This window comes from Arachis ipaensis, chromosome B5, assembly GCF_059453495.1.
Source record: "Arachis ipaensis isolate K30076 ecotype BB chromosome B5, ASM5945349v1, whole genome shotgun sequence".
NCBI lineage: Eukaryota > Viridiplantae > Streptophyta > Magnoliopsida > Fabales > Fabaceae > Arachis > Arachis ipaensis.
The window spans coordinates 64,221,359-64,237,887 of NC_142440.1; the positions used below are offsets into that span (position 1 = coordinate 64,221,359).

Here is a 16,529-nt window from a genome sequence, read left to right on the forward strand (position 1 = left end):
CTTTCAGAATGGAGCATCATAGGTATCTTCTATGATGGTCTGTCTGAACTGTCCAAGATGTCATTAGACAGCTCTGCTGGAGGATCTCTTCATCTGAAGAAGACGCCTGCAGAAGCTCAGGAACTCATTGAGATGGTTGCAAATAACCAATTCATGTACACTTCTGAAAGGAACCCTGTGAATGATGGGACAAATCAGAAGAAAGGAGTTCTTGAGATTGATACTCTGAATGCCATATTGGCTCAGAACAAAATATTGACTCAGCAAGTCAATATGATTTCTCAGAGTCTGTCTGGAATGCAAGCAGCAACAGGCAGTACCAAAGAAGCTTCATCTGAAGAAGAAGCTTATGATCTTGAGAACCCAGCAATAGAAGAGGTGAATTACATGGGAGAACCCTATGGAAACACCTATAATCCTTCATGGGGAAATCATCCAAATCTCTCATGGAAGGACCAACAGAGGCCTCAACAAGGCTTCAACAACAGTAATGGTGGAAGAAATAGGTTTAGCAATAGCAAGCCTTTTCCATCATCTTCTCAGCAACAGACAGAGAATTCTAAGCAGAGCCATTTTGACTTAGCAACCATAGTCTCTGATCTAATTAAAACCACTCAAAGTTTCATGACTGAAACATGATCCTCCATTAGAAATTTGGAGGCACAAGTGGGTCAGCTGAGTAAGAAAGTTACTGAATTCCCTCCTAGTACTCTCCCAAGCAATACAGAAGAGAACCCAAAGAGAAAACGCAAGGCCATAAACACGTCCCACATGGCCGAATGCATAGAGGAGGGAAAGGCAGTGATTTCCATTGAGGAAAACCTCAATGGGCATCCACTGGCCTCCAAGGAGTTCCCTAATGAGGAACCATGGGAATCTAAGGCTCACACTGAGACCATAGAGATTCCATTGAATTTACTTCTGCCATTCATGAGCTCTGATGAGTATTCTTCCTTTGAAGAGGATGAAGATGTTACTAAAGATGAAGTTGCTAAGTACCTTGGAGCAATCATGCAGTTAAATGCCAAGTTATTTGGTAATGAGACTTGGGAGGATGAACCCCCTTGCTCACCAAAGAACTGGATGACTTGACTAGGCAGAGATTACCTCAAAAGAGACAGGATCCTAGAAAGTTCTCAATACCTTGTACCATAGGCACCATGACCTTTGAGAAGGCTCTGTGTGACCTAGGGTCAAGCATAAACCTCATGCCTCTCTCTGTAATAGAGAAGCTAGGGATCCTTGAGGTACAAGCTGCAAGAATTTCACTAGAGATGACAGACAATTCAAGGAAACAGGCTTATGGACTTGTAAAGGATGTCTTGGTAAAGATTAAAGACCACTACATCCCTGTTGATTTTATAATCTTAGACACTAGGAAGTGTATGGATGAATCCATCATCCTTGGCAGACCCTTCCTAGCCACAGCAAAAGCTGTGATTGATGTTGACAGAGGAGAATTAGTCCTTCAAGTGAATGAGGACTCCCTTGTGATTAAAGCTCAAGGATATCCCTCTGTAACCTTGGAAAGGAAGCATGAAAAACTTCTCTCAATGCAGAGTCAAATAGAGCCCCCACATTCAAACTCTAAGTTTGGTGTTGGGAGGCCATCATCATGCTCTGAGTATCTGTAAGGCTCCATGAGAGCCCACTGTCAAGCTACTGACATTAAAGAAGCGCTTGTTGGGAGGCAACCCAATTTTATTATATCTATTTATTTTTCATTGTTATTTTATGTTTTCTGTAGGTTAACGATCATGTGAAGTCACAAAAACAACTGAAAAAGCAAAAACAGAATGAAAAACAGTATTAAAAATAGCACACCCTAGAGGAGAAGCTTATTGGCGTTTAAACGCCAGTAAGGGTAGCAGAATGGGCGTTAAACGCCCAGTCTGGCACCATTCTGGGTGTTTAACGCCAGAAAGGGGCACAGAGCTGGTGTTTAACGCCAGAAATGGGCACAAAGCTGGCGTTAAACACCAGAAAGGGGAGAAAAGCTGGCATTAAATGCCAGAAATGGGCAGCAACCTGGCGTTTAACGCCAGGATTGGCAAGCAAGGGGCGTTTACACGCCAACATGGTGCAGGGATGAGAAATCCTTGACACCTCAGGATCTGTGGACCCCACAGGATCCCCACCTACCTCATCTCTCTCTCTCTCTCTTCTTCACACCTTTCCATAACACTCTCCCCCAAATATCCTTCACCAATCACCTCAATACCTCTTCCCCAAAAACCCCTCTCCTATCAAATCCTACCCTCTTCTCCATAATCCCTTCACCAATCCACATCCATCCATCATAAACTCCACCTACCTCACCATTCAAATTCAAACCACTTTCCCTCCCAAACCCACCCATACATGGCCGAACCCTACCCCTCTCTCCATTCCTATATAAACCCATCTTCACTCATTCATTTTCACACATCATACACACTACTAATCCCCCTTGGCCGAACCACTAAACCCCCTCCATCTTCTCTATTTCTTCCTCTTCTATTCTTTTCTTTCTTCTTTTGCTCGAGGACGAGCAAACCTTCTAAGTTTGGTGTGGTAAAAGCGTTGCTTTTTGTTTTTCCATAACCATTTATGGCACCAAAGGCCGGAGAAACCTCTAGAAAGATGAAAGGGAAGGCAAAAGCTTCTACCTCCGAGTCATGGAAGATGGAGAGATTCATCTCAAGGGTGCATCAAGACCACTTCTATGAAGTTGTGGCCAAGAAGAAAGTCATCCCCGAGGTCCCTTTCAAGCTCAAAAAGGGGGAATATCCGGAGATCCGACATGAGATTCGAAGAAGAGGTTGGGAAGTTCTCACCAACCCCATTCAACAAGTCACAATCTTAATGGTTCAAGAGTTTTATACCAATGCATGGATAACCAAGAACTATGATCAAACTGTGAACCCGGACCTTAAGAATTGGCTTACAATGGTCCGGGGGAAATACTTAGATTTCAGTATCAAAAATGTAAGGTTGGCATTCAACTTCCCCATGATACAAGGAGATGCACGCTCCTACACTAGAAGGGTCAACTTTGATCAAAGGTTGGACCAAGTCCTCATAGACATTTGTGAAGAGGGCGCATAATGGAAGAGAGATTCAAGAGAGAAGCCGGTTCAACTAAGAAGGCATGACCTCAAGCCCGTGGCTAGGGGATGGTTGGAGTTCATCCAACGCTCAATCATTCCTACTAGCAACCGGTCTGAAGTTACTATAGACCGGGCTATCATGATCCATAGCATCATGATTTGAAAGGAAGTAGAAGTTCATGAGGTTATATCCCTAGAACTCTACACGGTGGCAGATAAGTCCTCTACTTTGGCAAGGTTAGCCTTCCCTCATTTCATTTGTCACCTCTGCAATTCAGTTGGAATTGACATAGAGGAAGACATCCTCATTGTTGAGGATAACCAATCACTAACAAAAGGATGGAGCAAACAAGAGAGCCCACTCATGGACCTCAACAAGAGCACGAGGAAGTTCCTCATCATGAAATCCCTGAGATGCCTTAAGGGATGCATTTTCCTCCATAAAACTATTGGGAGCAAATCAACACCTCCCTAGGAGAATTAAGTTCCAATATGGGACAACTAAGGGTGGAGCACCAAGAGCATTCTATCCTCCTCCATGAAATTAGAGAAGACCAAAGAGTCATGAGGGAGGAGCAACAAATGCAAGGAAGAGACATAGAGGAGCTCAAGTTCTCCATAAGATCTTCAAGAGGAAGAACAAGCCGCCATCACTAAGGTGAACCCGTTCTTTAATTTCCTTGTTCTTTATTTTCTGTTTTTTGAAAATTATGCTTTATGTTTTATTTATGTTTGTGTCTTATTACATGATCACTAATATCTAAGTGTCTATGCCTTAAAGCTATGAACGTCCTATGAATCCATCACCTTTCTTAAATGAAAAATGTTTTTAATTGCAAAAGAATAAGAAGTACATAAATTTCGAATTTTAAAACAGTTTAATTATTTTGATGTAGTGGAAATACTTTTGTTTTCTGAATGAATGCTTGAACACTGCATATTTTTGAATTTATTGTTTATGAATGTTAAAATTGTTGGCTCTTGAAAGAATAATGAAAAAGGAGAAATGTTATTGATAATCTGAAAAATCATAAAAATTGATTCTTGAAGCAAGAAAAAGCAGTGAAGAGCTTGCAGAAAAAAAACATATGTGAAAAAAAAGAAAAAGCAAGCAGAAAAAGCCAATAGCCCATTAAACCAAAAGGCAAGGGTAATAAAAAGGATCCAAGGCTTTGAGCATCAGTGGATAGGAGGGCCTAAAGGAATAAAATTATGGCCTAAGCGGCTAAACCATGTTGTCCCTAACCATGTTCTTGTAGCGTGAAGGTGTCAAGTGAAAAGCTTGAGACTGAGCGGTTAAAGTCGTGGTCCAAAGCAAAAAGAGTGTGCTTAAGAGCTCTGGACACCTCTAATTGGGGACTCTAGCAAAGCTGAGTCACAATCTGAAAAGGTTCACCCAGTTATGTGTCTGTGGCATTTATGTCTCCGGTGGTAATACTGGAAAACAAAATGCTTAGGGTCACGGCCAAGACTCATAAAGTAACTATGTTCAAGAATCAACATACTGAACTAGGAGAATCAATAACACTATCTAAATTCTGAGTTCCTATAGATGCCAATCATTCTTAACTTCAAAGGATAAAGTGAGACGCCAAAACTGTTCAGAAGCAAAAAGCTAATAGCCCCGCTCATCTAATTAACATTGATCTTCATAGATGTTGTTGGAATTCATTGTATATTCTCTTCTTTTTATCCTACTTTATTTTTAGTTGCTTGGGGACAAGGAACAATTTAAGTTTGGTGTTGTGATGAGCGGATAATTTATACGCTTTTTGGCATTGTTTTTAGGTAGTTTTTAATATATTTTAGTCACTTTTTATTATATTTTTATTATTTTTTAAATAAAAATTACATTTCTGGACTTTACTATGAGTTTGTGTGTTTTTCTGTGATTTCAGGTATTTTCTGGCTGAAATTGAGGGACCTAAGCAAAAATCTGATTCAGAGGCTGAAAAAGGATTACAGATGCTGTTGGATTCTGACCTCCCTGCACTTGAAGTAGATTTTCTGTAGCTACAGAAGCCCAATTGGCGCGCTCTCACTTGCGTTGGAAAGTAGACATCCTGGACTTTCCAGCAATATATAATAGTCTATACTTTGCCTGGGATTTGATGGCCCAAACCGGCGTTCCAAGTCAGCAAAAAAATTCTGGCGTCAAAACACCAGAACTGGCATAAAAGCTGGAGTTAAACGCCCAAACTAGCAGAAAAGCTGGCGTTTAACTCCAAGAAAAGTCTCTACATGTGAAAGCTTCAATGCTCAGGCCAAGAACACACCAAGTGGGCCCGGAAGAAGATTTCTGCATTAATTACTTATTTCTATAACCCTAGGCTACTAGTTCTCTATAAATAGGACCTTTTGCTATTGTATTTTCATACTTTTGATCTTTGATTAGCCTTATGCTATCTTAGACGCTTTTGGGAGGCTGGCCTCACGGCCATGCCTAGACCTTTTGTTCTTATGTATTTTCAACAGTGGAGTTTCTACACACCATAGATTAAGGTGTGGAGCTCTGCTGTTCTTCATGAATTAATGCAAAGTACTACTATTTTCTATTCAATTCACGCCTACTTCTTCTCTAAGATATACACTCGTTCTTCAACTTGATGAATGTGATGATCCGTGACACTCATCATCATTCTCACCTATGAACGCGTACCTGACAACCACTTCCGTTCTACATGCAAACAAGCTTGAATGTATATCTCTTGGGTTTCTAATCTAAGATTGGAACCTTCGTGGTATAGGCTAGAATTATTGGCAGCCATTCTTGAGATCCGGAAAGTCTAAATCTTGTCTGTGGTATTCCTAGCAGGATCTGGGAAGGGATGACTGTGACGAGCTTCAAACTCGCGAGTGTTGGGCATAGTGACAAACGCAAAAGGATCAATGGATCCTATTCCAACGTGATCGAGAACTGACAAATGATTAGCCGTGCGGTGACAACGCATTTGGACCATTTTCACTGAGAGGACGGGAGGTAGCCATTGACAACGGTGATACCCAACATAAAGCTTGCCATGGAAAGGAGTATGAATGATTGGATGAAGGCAATAGGAAAGCAGAGGTTCAGAAGGAACAAAGCATCTTCATACGCTTATTTGAAATTCTCACGAATGAATTACATAAGTATCTCTATCTTATTTTATATTTTATTCATCTTTTAATTATCAATTCTCCATAACCATTTGAATCCACCTGACTGAGATTTACAAGATGACCATAGCTTGCTTCAAGCCGACAATCTCCGTGGAATCGACCCTTACTCACGTAAGGTTTATTACTTGGATGACCCAGTGCACTTGCTGGTTAGTTGTGCGGAGTTGTGACAAAGAGTTGAGATTACAATTGTGCGTACCAAGTTGTTGGCGCCATTGAGATCACAATTTCGTGCACCACTTCTTCTACCTCTCAATTCTTTGTTGTTGCAATTATCATTCTTCTATTCTTTTGTTGTAATTTTCTTTATGTTGTTTCTATGCTTTGTTGTAGATCTACTCTTGTCCCTTCTATTTTCTTTCAATTCAATTTGAGGTAATTCATAATAATTGTGTTCATTTGATTTGTTGTTGTTTAATTCCTTGCAATTGAGAAGTGTAGATTTACTTTTCTTGCAATTTTACTATGCTTTCCTTTTATGCCTTCCAAGTGTTTGATGAAATGCTTGGAAAGATGTTAGAGTAGATTTTTGTGCTCTTGGCTTGGGAAGGTAACTTAGGAACTCTTGAGTTACTAATGTCCAAGTGATTGATGATTGGTAGCCATTGACTCTAGTTCTCACTAATTGATTTGGTGGAGAGCTAGGACTTATGGACTAGGATTGATATAGCTCATTTGACTTTCCTTTACTACTAGTTAGAGGATGACTTAATGGGATTGATCCTTGCCAATTCTCATGTTGTGGTTAGTGATAGGGATAGAGATCCTTGACCACCAAACCTTGCCAAGACCTTTTTGTTAGATTATTTCCTTTGCAATTTACATTTATTGTCTCTTAACTTAAAAAAAACTCCAAAACATACTCCATAAGCAATAACAAGACACTTTATTGCAATTCTTAGGGAGAACGACCCGAGGTTCCAATACTTTGGTTTATAATTTTAGGGGTTTGTTACTTGTGACAAACAAATGTTTGTATGAAAGGATTGTTGTTGGTTTAGAAACTATACTTCGACGAGATTTCAATTGTGAAATTCTAAACCGTCAAAAATCTGATCATCAGTCTCTTGTGTTATTGATAAGGGAAAAACGATTCCACACAAACTCACTGGCAAGTTTACCGGGTCGCATCAAGTAATAATAACTCACAAGAGTGGGGTTGATCCCACAGGGATTGATGGATTGAGCAACTTTAGTATGGTGATGAATTTAGTTAAGCGAATATTTGTTGAATTTGGTGAAATCTTGATTAACAGAATTTAAATTGTATGAAAATAAAATGTAGAATGTAAATTGGCCGAATCTTAAATTGCAGAAGAAGTAAATTGCAGAAACATAAAGTGCAAGAAATTAAAAGAGCTTAAACTTAGATTGCAAGAAAGGTAAATGACTGAAACTTAAATTGCAAGAAATTTAAATTGCTGAATCTGAATTGCAAGGAAACTTAAATTGCATGAAGAATAAAGGGATTTGGGTAATGGGAATCAAAAGAGAACTGGAAAATGTAAATTGCAGTAAACTAAAGAGCTTTCAGCAAAACTCAAATCATGATCTAAGTACCAAAACAGAAATGTAAAATTGCAGAAGAATCAAAATAGAGTGAAAACTTAAATTAACTTTGAAATCCTAAAAGAGAAATTGATAATTGCAATAGAATAACACAACAGAAAGAAAAGCCAGATCTCAATTTCTCTCTTAACAAACAGAAACGAGAAATTGCAGAAGAAAATAAAATGAGAAGTGAACTATGATCAGATCTTCAATTCTATGAGCTATAAAAGGAAAAGCAAAAAATGATTCTCAGATGAAGAAATTCAGTAGAATTCTTCAATCCAAGTTCAAGACCCAAAACAGAAGATTAAAAGTTACAGAAAAGAGAAAGCCAAAAACAGAAAAAAAAACTCAGATCTGATCTCAATTCTAAAATGCTAAAAGGGAAAACTAAAGAGAGCTCACAGCCTAAAAAGAAAAACCCCCCTCTGGAATCAAATTCCCTCCTATTTATACACTTTCTAATTCAGTCATTCAGTGCTTGGAGTGGGCTTGTTGGCTTTCTGATGAAGTGGGTCCGAAATGATAATTCCATGAAGCATCAGGTGAATGTAGCATTCTCAAACTGAACGTAACGTTCTTCACCGACGCGTGCGTGTCCTTAGTGCATGCGCGTCCCTTGCACTTTTCCCCATCGACTCGCGTGTGTACCATCTGCGTGCGCGTCCCGTGCACTTTTCCCCATCGACGCATGTGCATACCATCTGCGTGCGCATCCCTTGGCAGCGTTCATTAACTGAATGCTACGTTCGCGCCATGAACGTTCCTCACGCGTACGCGCCCTTTGCGCGTGTGCGTGGATGATAAAACTTCACTTCTGTGCCTTGGCATCACGTACGCGTCTACGCCAATCTCTCAAAATATCACATCGACGCGTGCGCGCCATACACGCGGTCGCGTCGGTGACCAATCTCAAATTCAAATTCTGAAAGTATCGTAGGCGTTCACTCAAAATGAACGTAGCGTTCGTTGTTGGTGAATGCTGATCCTCAATCCACGCGTGCGCGCCATGTGTGTGTACGCGTGGATTTCCCACATGTTATCCCGCGCTTAAGCACCGAGTGTGCGTGCACGTCACAGGTGAACGTGGCGTTCATGAAATGAACGTAACGTTCACCTGCACCCTGCTTCTTTGCTTTTTCTCTTGATCATCTTTTTACCTGCCATCAATCAAACACACCATCAAAGTCTCACCAAAATCATAAGAATTTGCATCATTCATAATAATCACCTAATTCTTGTATAAATCTCATAATTTTGTACAAAATAAATGATGTTTGATTGAATCAACATAATCATGAAATTTCACTCCAACCACTCACTTATTGTCCAAGAAAGTGCATAAAATCTAATGAAACAAATGAAAAATGCTTGTGAAACTAGCATAAGATGACTTGTCATCACAACACCAAACTTAAATCTTGCTTGTCCCCAAGCGAGCACTAAAACATGAGAAGAAATAAAAGAAAACAGAAAAGCATGTGTCCTTATTTAGCAGATAAATGAATTTGTTTCATGGGGTTTTATGCAGATGAAATTGAAGCTCTGCTTTTATTAGAATTCATGATTGAAATTTCCTTTTAAATGATGACTCAAGTTGCTGCTGTGAACCTTATTATTCATCCATCCTTGGTGTTTTGATTTTCCTTTATTTTACATTTTTATTCACGGCTTGGTGTTGTGTGTTGCAGCATCCTTTTAGCTTTGTTTTTCAGTCAACACATCTCCACTACAGACACTTGGCTCACAATGCATCCTAAGACATTGATGCCCAAAACCTCTTTGGGTTACTAAATGCTTTGTAATTAGGTTGCTCTTGATAATGAACTTTCGGTTAATAATCCCGAATTAATCAACCCAAGTTACCAGGTTTTGAAATACTCCTTAGAACCTAATAATCCAAGCAGATCCTAATACAAGAAGCATCACAGGCATGTGTCCTAAGGTCCAAGCTATTGGTGTCTAGCCTTATTATTTGTTTCTTTGCCAATTCTTGGCTTTTCTTTCTTTCCTTCTTACTTCTTCTTTTTCCAAGGGTAATTATTAATCAAGAGTTCACAAGCAGCAGCCTAGTTCATACTATAAAAGAACATTCTAACCTTTATCCTTTATTAATGAGCTTACTTTAACAATCAAACATATATGCCACTACTGAACTTTATTATCATTCCTACCACATTGGACATTCACTTCCTGTTTCAACATTTTTCTCTTATTCATGCAGAGGGACAAAGCATACACTCAAGTAGGATGAAAATGAAGCAAACACATATACTAGATCACTTAATTTGGGGAATAAAGAGATAGTAAATCAACAAAATGTAGACAGAGACAAACTTCATCATATTTAGCACTTCCATGCATAAATAGTTGAGGAACAATATGAACTTTTGGCACCTCCTTGCTTATTCCTTTATGGTCCTCCTCAGCTTTTATGTTTTCCTTGTTGATGATGTACAATCCTTCCAAAAAAGTTGAATAGTTTTCTGCACTGGTAATGGAAGTTGCTTGTTTCCCAAGCACTTGAAGAATGGTTAATATGCATGAATGTTTGTAGGCTTTTGAACTTACTCTGGTATGTGAACACCAAACTTAGTCCCTTGGCAATGCCTCTTATGCAACAAATCAACTATATACATGAATCCTTGTGCCTTTGTTACAGGGATCCAACTAAAAGCTAGAAAACAGACAATGGTTGAATAGTTTCCCTGATTGTTTAGAGCTAATGACCATTTATGCAGAGGGTTGAAATGTGTTTTTAAATGAGATGTTTGGTGGAACACCAAACTTAATATCCTGCTTTCACCCTTAATTTGTTTTGGTGTGCAACACCAAACTTGGCTCCTTGTAATGAAGAGAAATCTGTTTAACCTTTTTATTGAAATAGTTAGGAAAAAAAACTACCTCTGGTTGAGTTGCCTCCCAACAAGCGCTTGTTTATCGTCATTAGCTTGACGTCTCCCTTCTTTGCTCATCTTAATTCCTAAACACTCTCTTCTTTGTTCCAAGATCCTCCCAGATAATGTTTAGCACTTTGACCATTTGCTGAGATTATGTCCTTTGTGGCTTCATTCAGAAGTTCAAGGCTTCCATGTGGGAAGACTTTGGTTATCAGATAGGAGCCAATCCATTTGGATTTGAGTTTTTCAGGAAAAACCTTGAGTCTGGAGTTATATAGGAGCACTTGTTGTCCTGGTTTGAACTCTCTTTTCAAGATTTTTTTGTCATGCCACTTTTTAGCTCTCTCCTTGTATATCTTTGCATTCTCATAAGCTTCTAATCTAAATTCATCTAACTCATTGAGTTACAATAGCCTTTTCTCTTCTGCTGCTTGAGAGTCAAGATTGAGGAGCTTAGTGGCCCAGTAAGCTTTATGTTCTAACTCTACAGGAAGGTGACAAGATTTGCCATAGATTAGCTGAAATGGTGACCTCCCGATTGGAGTTTTGAATGCTGTTCTGTATGCCTACAAAGCATCATCCAATTTTCTTGCCCAGTCCTTCCTTATGATCCCCATTATCTTCTCTAAAATTTTTTTCAGCTCCCAGTTTGCCAATTCAGCCTGGCCATTGGTCTGAGGGTGATATTGTGTGGCTACTTTGTGAATTACTCCATATTTGTGAAGCAGCTTTTCCATCTGTTTGTTGCAAAAATAGCTGCCACCATCACTAATAAGGCCTTTAGAAACCCCATATCTAGTGAAGATGTGTCTCTTAAGAAATTGCAGGACGATTGGAGCATCACATGTGGTAGTGGCTATAGCTTCCACCCATTTGGAGACATATTCTACTGCTACCAGAATGTATTTGAAAGAATAGGATGGAGGGAAGGGCCCATGAAGTCCATACCCCAGAGATCAAACAGCTCTATCTCCAAAATAAAGTTTTGTAGCATTTCATTCCTTTTTGTCAACCCTCCAACTCTTTGACATTCATTGCATTGATGCACAAATTCTTTGGCATCTTTGAATATAGTTGGCCAATAAAATCCACTTTGAAGTACTTTGGCTGCTGTTCTTTCTGGCCCAAAATGTCCACCATAAGCTGAACCATGACAGTGCCACAGTATATCTTTCATCTCACTTTCAAGGATACACCTCCTAATCATCCCATCTGGACATCTCTTGAACAAGAAAGGTTCATCCCACAAGAATTTCTTAGCCTCATTATGCAGCTTCTTTACTTGTTGCTTGGTGAACTCTTGAGGAATCTTTCTTCCCACCTTGTAATTTGCAATGTCAGCAAAGCAAGGTGCTTGCTGAACTTGGAAGAGATGTTCATCTGGGAATTTTTCCTTCACTGGTTGTGGTCTATCCTGATTGGCCTCTTGTGGCAATCTTAACAAATGATCTGCCACTTGATTCTCGCTCCCCTTCCTATCTCTCACTTTAATGTCAAATTCTTATAGCAGCAGCACCCACCTGATAAGTCTTGGTTTTGCATCCTGTTTAGACATAAGATACTTGAGAGCAGCATGATCAGTATATACTATAACTCTTGAACTAATCAAATATTGTCTAAACTTGTCAAATGCATAAACAATAGCCAGGAGCTCTTTCTCTGTGGTGGTATAATTTTTTTGTGCCTCATTTAACACCTTATTGGCATAGTATATAACATGATGCAGCTTGTCTTTCTTTTGCCCCAACACAGCACCAATTGCAACATCACTTGCATCACACATTAGTTCAAAAGGAAGTCCCAATTCTGGAGGTGTGATGATTGGTATTGTAGTGAGTTTTCTTTTTAAAGTTTCAAAGGCATGCTTGCAATTGTCATCAAAGATGAAAGGATTGTCAACCACTAGCAAATTGCTCAGTGGTTTGGCTATTTTTGAAAAATCCTTGATGAATCTTCTATAAAATCCAGCATGCCCAAGGAAACTTCTCACTGCTTTTACATTAACAGGTACAGAAAGTTTTTCAATGATTTCTATCTTAGCTCTGTCAACTTCTATACCCTTGCTTGAAACTTTATGTCCAAGAACAACACACTCTGGCACCATGAAATGGCATTTTTTCCAATTTAAAACTAGATTTGTTTCTTGGCATCTTTTCAATACAAGAGTTAGATGTTGTAGACAAGTTTCAAAAGAGTTACCAAAAACAAAGAAATCATCCATGAAGACCTCTAAGAATTTTTCAACCATGTCAGAGAATATGGAGAGCATACACCTTTGGAAGGTTGCTGGAGCATTGCATAGCCCAAACGGCATTCTCTTGTAAGCAAAGACTCCAAATGGACAAGTGAATGAGGTTTTCTCTTGATCCTTAGGGTCTACCACTATCTGATTATACCCAGAGTACCCATATAGGAAGCAATAATAAGCATGGCTAGCCAATCTTTCCAGCATCTAATCAATGAAACGGAGAGGAATGTGATCTTTCCTTGTAGCCTTGTTCAGTCTTCTATAATCTATGCACATCCTCCAACCAGTCACTGTTCTTGTAGGAATTAACTCATTCTTCTCATTGGAGATTACAGTCATCCCCCTTTCTTTGGCACAACTTGAACTGGACTCACCCAAGAGCTATCAGAAATTGGGTATATGATTCCAGCATTCCACAGCTTTATCACTTCTTTTTGAACTACTTCCTTCATGGTTGGGTTGAGTCTTCTTTGAGGTTGTACCATAGGCCTTGAGTCTTCTTCCAGCAAAATCTTGTGCATGAAGATGGCAGGGCTTATGCCTTTGATGTCATCAATTGTCCATCCAAAAACTGTCTTGTGAGCTTTTAATATCTCAATCAGCTTTGCTTCTTCTTCCATGCTTAAGGAGGAATTGATGATTACTGGCAGAGTCTCTTCTCCTCCAAGAAATGCATACTTGAGATGAGGAGGTAGAGGCTTTAATTCTTGTTTTGGCATCTCTTCTGTCTTGCCTTCAAAGGAGATTTCTGCTGCTTCCTCTTCTAGGATGTCTTATTCCATTTCAGTTTTCTCTTCCAGTTCATTGGCTTCAAATAACTCCTCCTCCAATTCTTCTATCATTTCCACCTTCATATTCTTTTCCTTCTCAGGTGGATGTTGCATGGCTTTAAAGACATTGATGATCATCTTTTCATCATGCACCTTGAGGGTCAACTCTCCTTTCTCCACATCGATTATAGCCCTTGCTATGGCTAGGAAAGGTCTTTCCAAGATAATTGAGTTGTGTCCTTCTTCTTCTATATCTAAAATGACAAAATTACCAGGGAATATGAACTTTCCTACTTTCACTAGCAAATTTTCCACAACTTCATTCGGTATCTTGAGTGATCTATCAGCCATTTGAAGCAACATTCTGGTGGGTTTGACTTTATCTATTGCGAGCTTTTTCATCAATGAAAGAGGCATCAAATTGATGCTGGCACCTAAGTCACAGAGAGCTTTTTCCAGAGTCATATTACCTATGGTGCATGATAAGATGAAACTCCCAGGATCCTTGAGTTTTGGTGGGAGACCTCTTTGGATTATTGCACTGCACTCTTGAGTTAAGACTACTGTTTCCTTTTCATTCCAGCTTCTCTTTTTGTTGATGAGCTCTTTGAGGAACTTAGCATATAGAGGCATCTGCTCTAATGCTTCAGCAAGTGGGATGTTGATCTCCAGCTTCTTAAAAACTTTCAAGAACTTGGGGAATTGTTGATCCTTTAGCTCCTTTTGCAATCTGTGAGGGTATGGTAGAGGGAGAGTGTAAGGCTTCACTTCTTTCCTCTGTTCTGGTGATTGTTCCTCAATAATCTGCTTCTCTTTCTTTGAAGCTTGTGGTTTCTCATCCTTCTCCTTGAGCTATTCCTAGTTCTTTTCTTCAATGGCTACTTTCTTCTTACTACTAACCTTGTCATCCTCCAATGCTCTTCCACTCCTAAGTTGAATGGCTTTGCATTCTTTCTTGGGGTTGGGAATAGTGTCACTTGGTAGTACATTGGTTGGCCTTTCAGTTGTTGTTTGCTTGGACAATTGTCCAATTTGTCTCTCCAAATTCCTCAATGAAGCTTCATGGTTCTTGTTGGCCAATTCTTGATGTTTGATCATTTTTTCCATCATCATCTCCAAGTTGGAGATTCTTTGAGTTTCTTGGGGTGGTTGTGGCTGAGTATGGGATGTAGATGGGGAATGAAAGTTGTTTTGGTTGGTTGATGTGTTATTGGGTGGATAGAAGTTGGGTTGGGGTTGATTGTTTTGTGGTTTTCTGTATGGATTTTGGTTAGTGTTTTAATGGTTTTGGTGGTTTGTGTTGTGAAAGTTATTTTGGTTGGAGTTTCTTTGCCAAGGTTGCTGGTTCTGGTTCTCTCCCCATTTCAGATTGGGGTGGTTTCTCCAAGATGAGTTGTAAGTGTCTCCATGGAAATCATTTGGTCTAGAACCTTGATTGTGCATGTATTGCACTTGTTTAGGCTGCTGCTCTTCATAGCTTTCCTCCTGCTATCCCCACATCACTGGTGGTTGATTAGTTGTGCTCACTGCTGCAAGTTGTAATCCATCTATCCTCTTCGACATCATTTCAATTTGCTATTAAAGCTGCTGGTGCGTGAGTTTATTCTAGGCTAATATTGTATCAACACCTTCAAGCTCAAATACACCTTTCTTTGGAGCTTCTTGTCTTTCAGAGGAGTAGAAATACTCATTGTTCGCCACCATATCTATGAGATCATGTGCCTCTTGGGCAGTCTTCATCATCTGCAAAGATCCTCCTGAAGAATAATCCAAAGCTTTCCTTGAAGGTAAGGATAAGCCTTCATAGAAATTTTGCAGCTCCACCCATTCACTGAACATTCCTTCTGGACACCTTCTGATCAAAGCTTTATACTTCTCCCAGGCTTCATACAATGATTATCCTTCTAGTTGTCTGAAGGTTTGCACTTCACTTTTTAGCTTAATGTCCCTTTGAGGTGGATAGAATTTGGCTAGAAATTTGCTAACCAAATCATCCCAGTTGGTGATGCTTTCTTTAGGGAAGGTTTCTAACCAATGTGTGGCTTTGTCTCTCAATGAAAATGGGAATAACAAGAGTTTATAGATGTTAGGATGGACTCCATTGGTTTTGACAGTGTCACAAATTCTCAAAAACACAGAGAGGTGTTGGTTTGGATCTTCAACAACACTTCCTCCATATTAACAATTATTCTGAACCAGGGTAATCAATTGAAGTTTGAGTTCGAAGTTATTAGCATGGACATTGGGGGTTAGGATACTGCTCCCACAATTCCTTGGGTTGGGGATAGTGTAAGAGGCTAAAACTCTTCTCTGAGGTTGGCCATTGTTGTTAGCCACATCCTCAGGTGGATTTGGTGGGTTATCCTCCCTCTCTTGATCCTCTTCTTCTGATTCTCCTTCTCCGATAACTCTCTTCCCTCTTGCTTCTCTTCTCAATCTCAAAAATGTCCTCTTTGGTTCAGAATCAAAAGAGGTGGATGCACCTCTTCTTCGCCCTGGCATACAACATAAACAACACCAGAAAAACTAAAATAAAGCACTCTACTGACAGAGTGTGGTTAAGGTTAGTTGAAGCAAAATCTCAAACAGTTAAAATCCTTTAAAAAACAAAGAAAAAGTGCTTAATCTAGATTATCACCTACTTAATTATTGTCAATCTAAATCAATCCCGGCAACGGCGCCAAAAACTTGATGAGGGAAAAACGATTCCACACAAACTCACCGGCAAGTGTACTGGGTCACATCAAGTAGTAATAACTCACAAGAGTGAGGTCGATCCCACAGGGATTGATGGATTGAGCAACTTTAGTAT

General features: G+C 39.5%; 1 protein-coding gene across 1 annotated transcript; it reads right to left on the reverse strand.

Annotated features, from left to right (window-relative positions):
• Positions 1-13,720: 13,720 nt before the first annotated feature.
• LOC148564446 (uncharacterized) lies at positions 13,721-14,182 on the reverse strand. The gene has a single exon (XM_088487037.1). The coding sequence runs from the start codon at positions 14,180-14,182 to the stop codon at positions 13,721-13,723; it is 462 nt and encodes a 153-aa protein (XP_088343163.1).
• Positions 14,183-16,529: the final 2,347 nt, after the last annotated feature.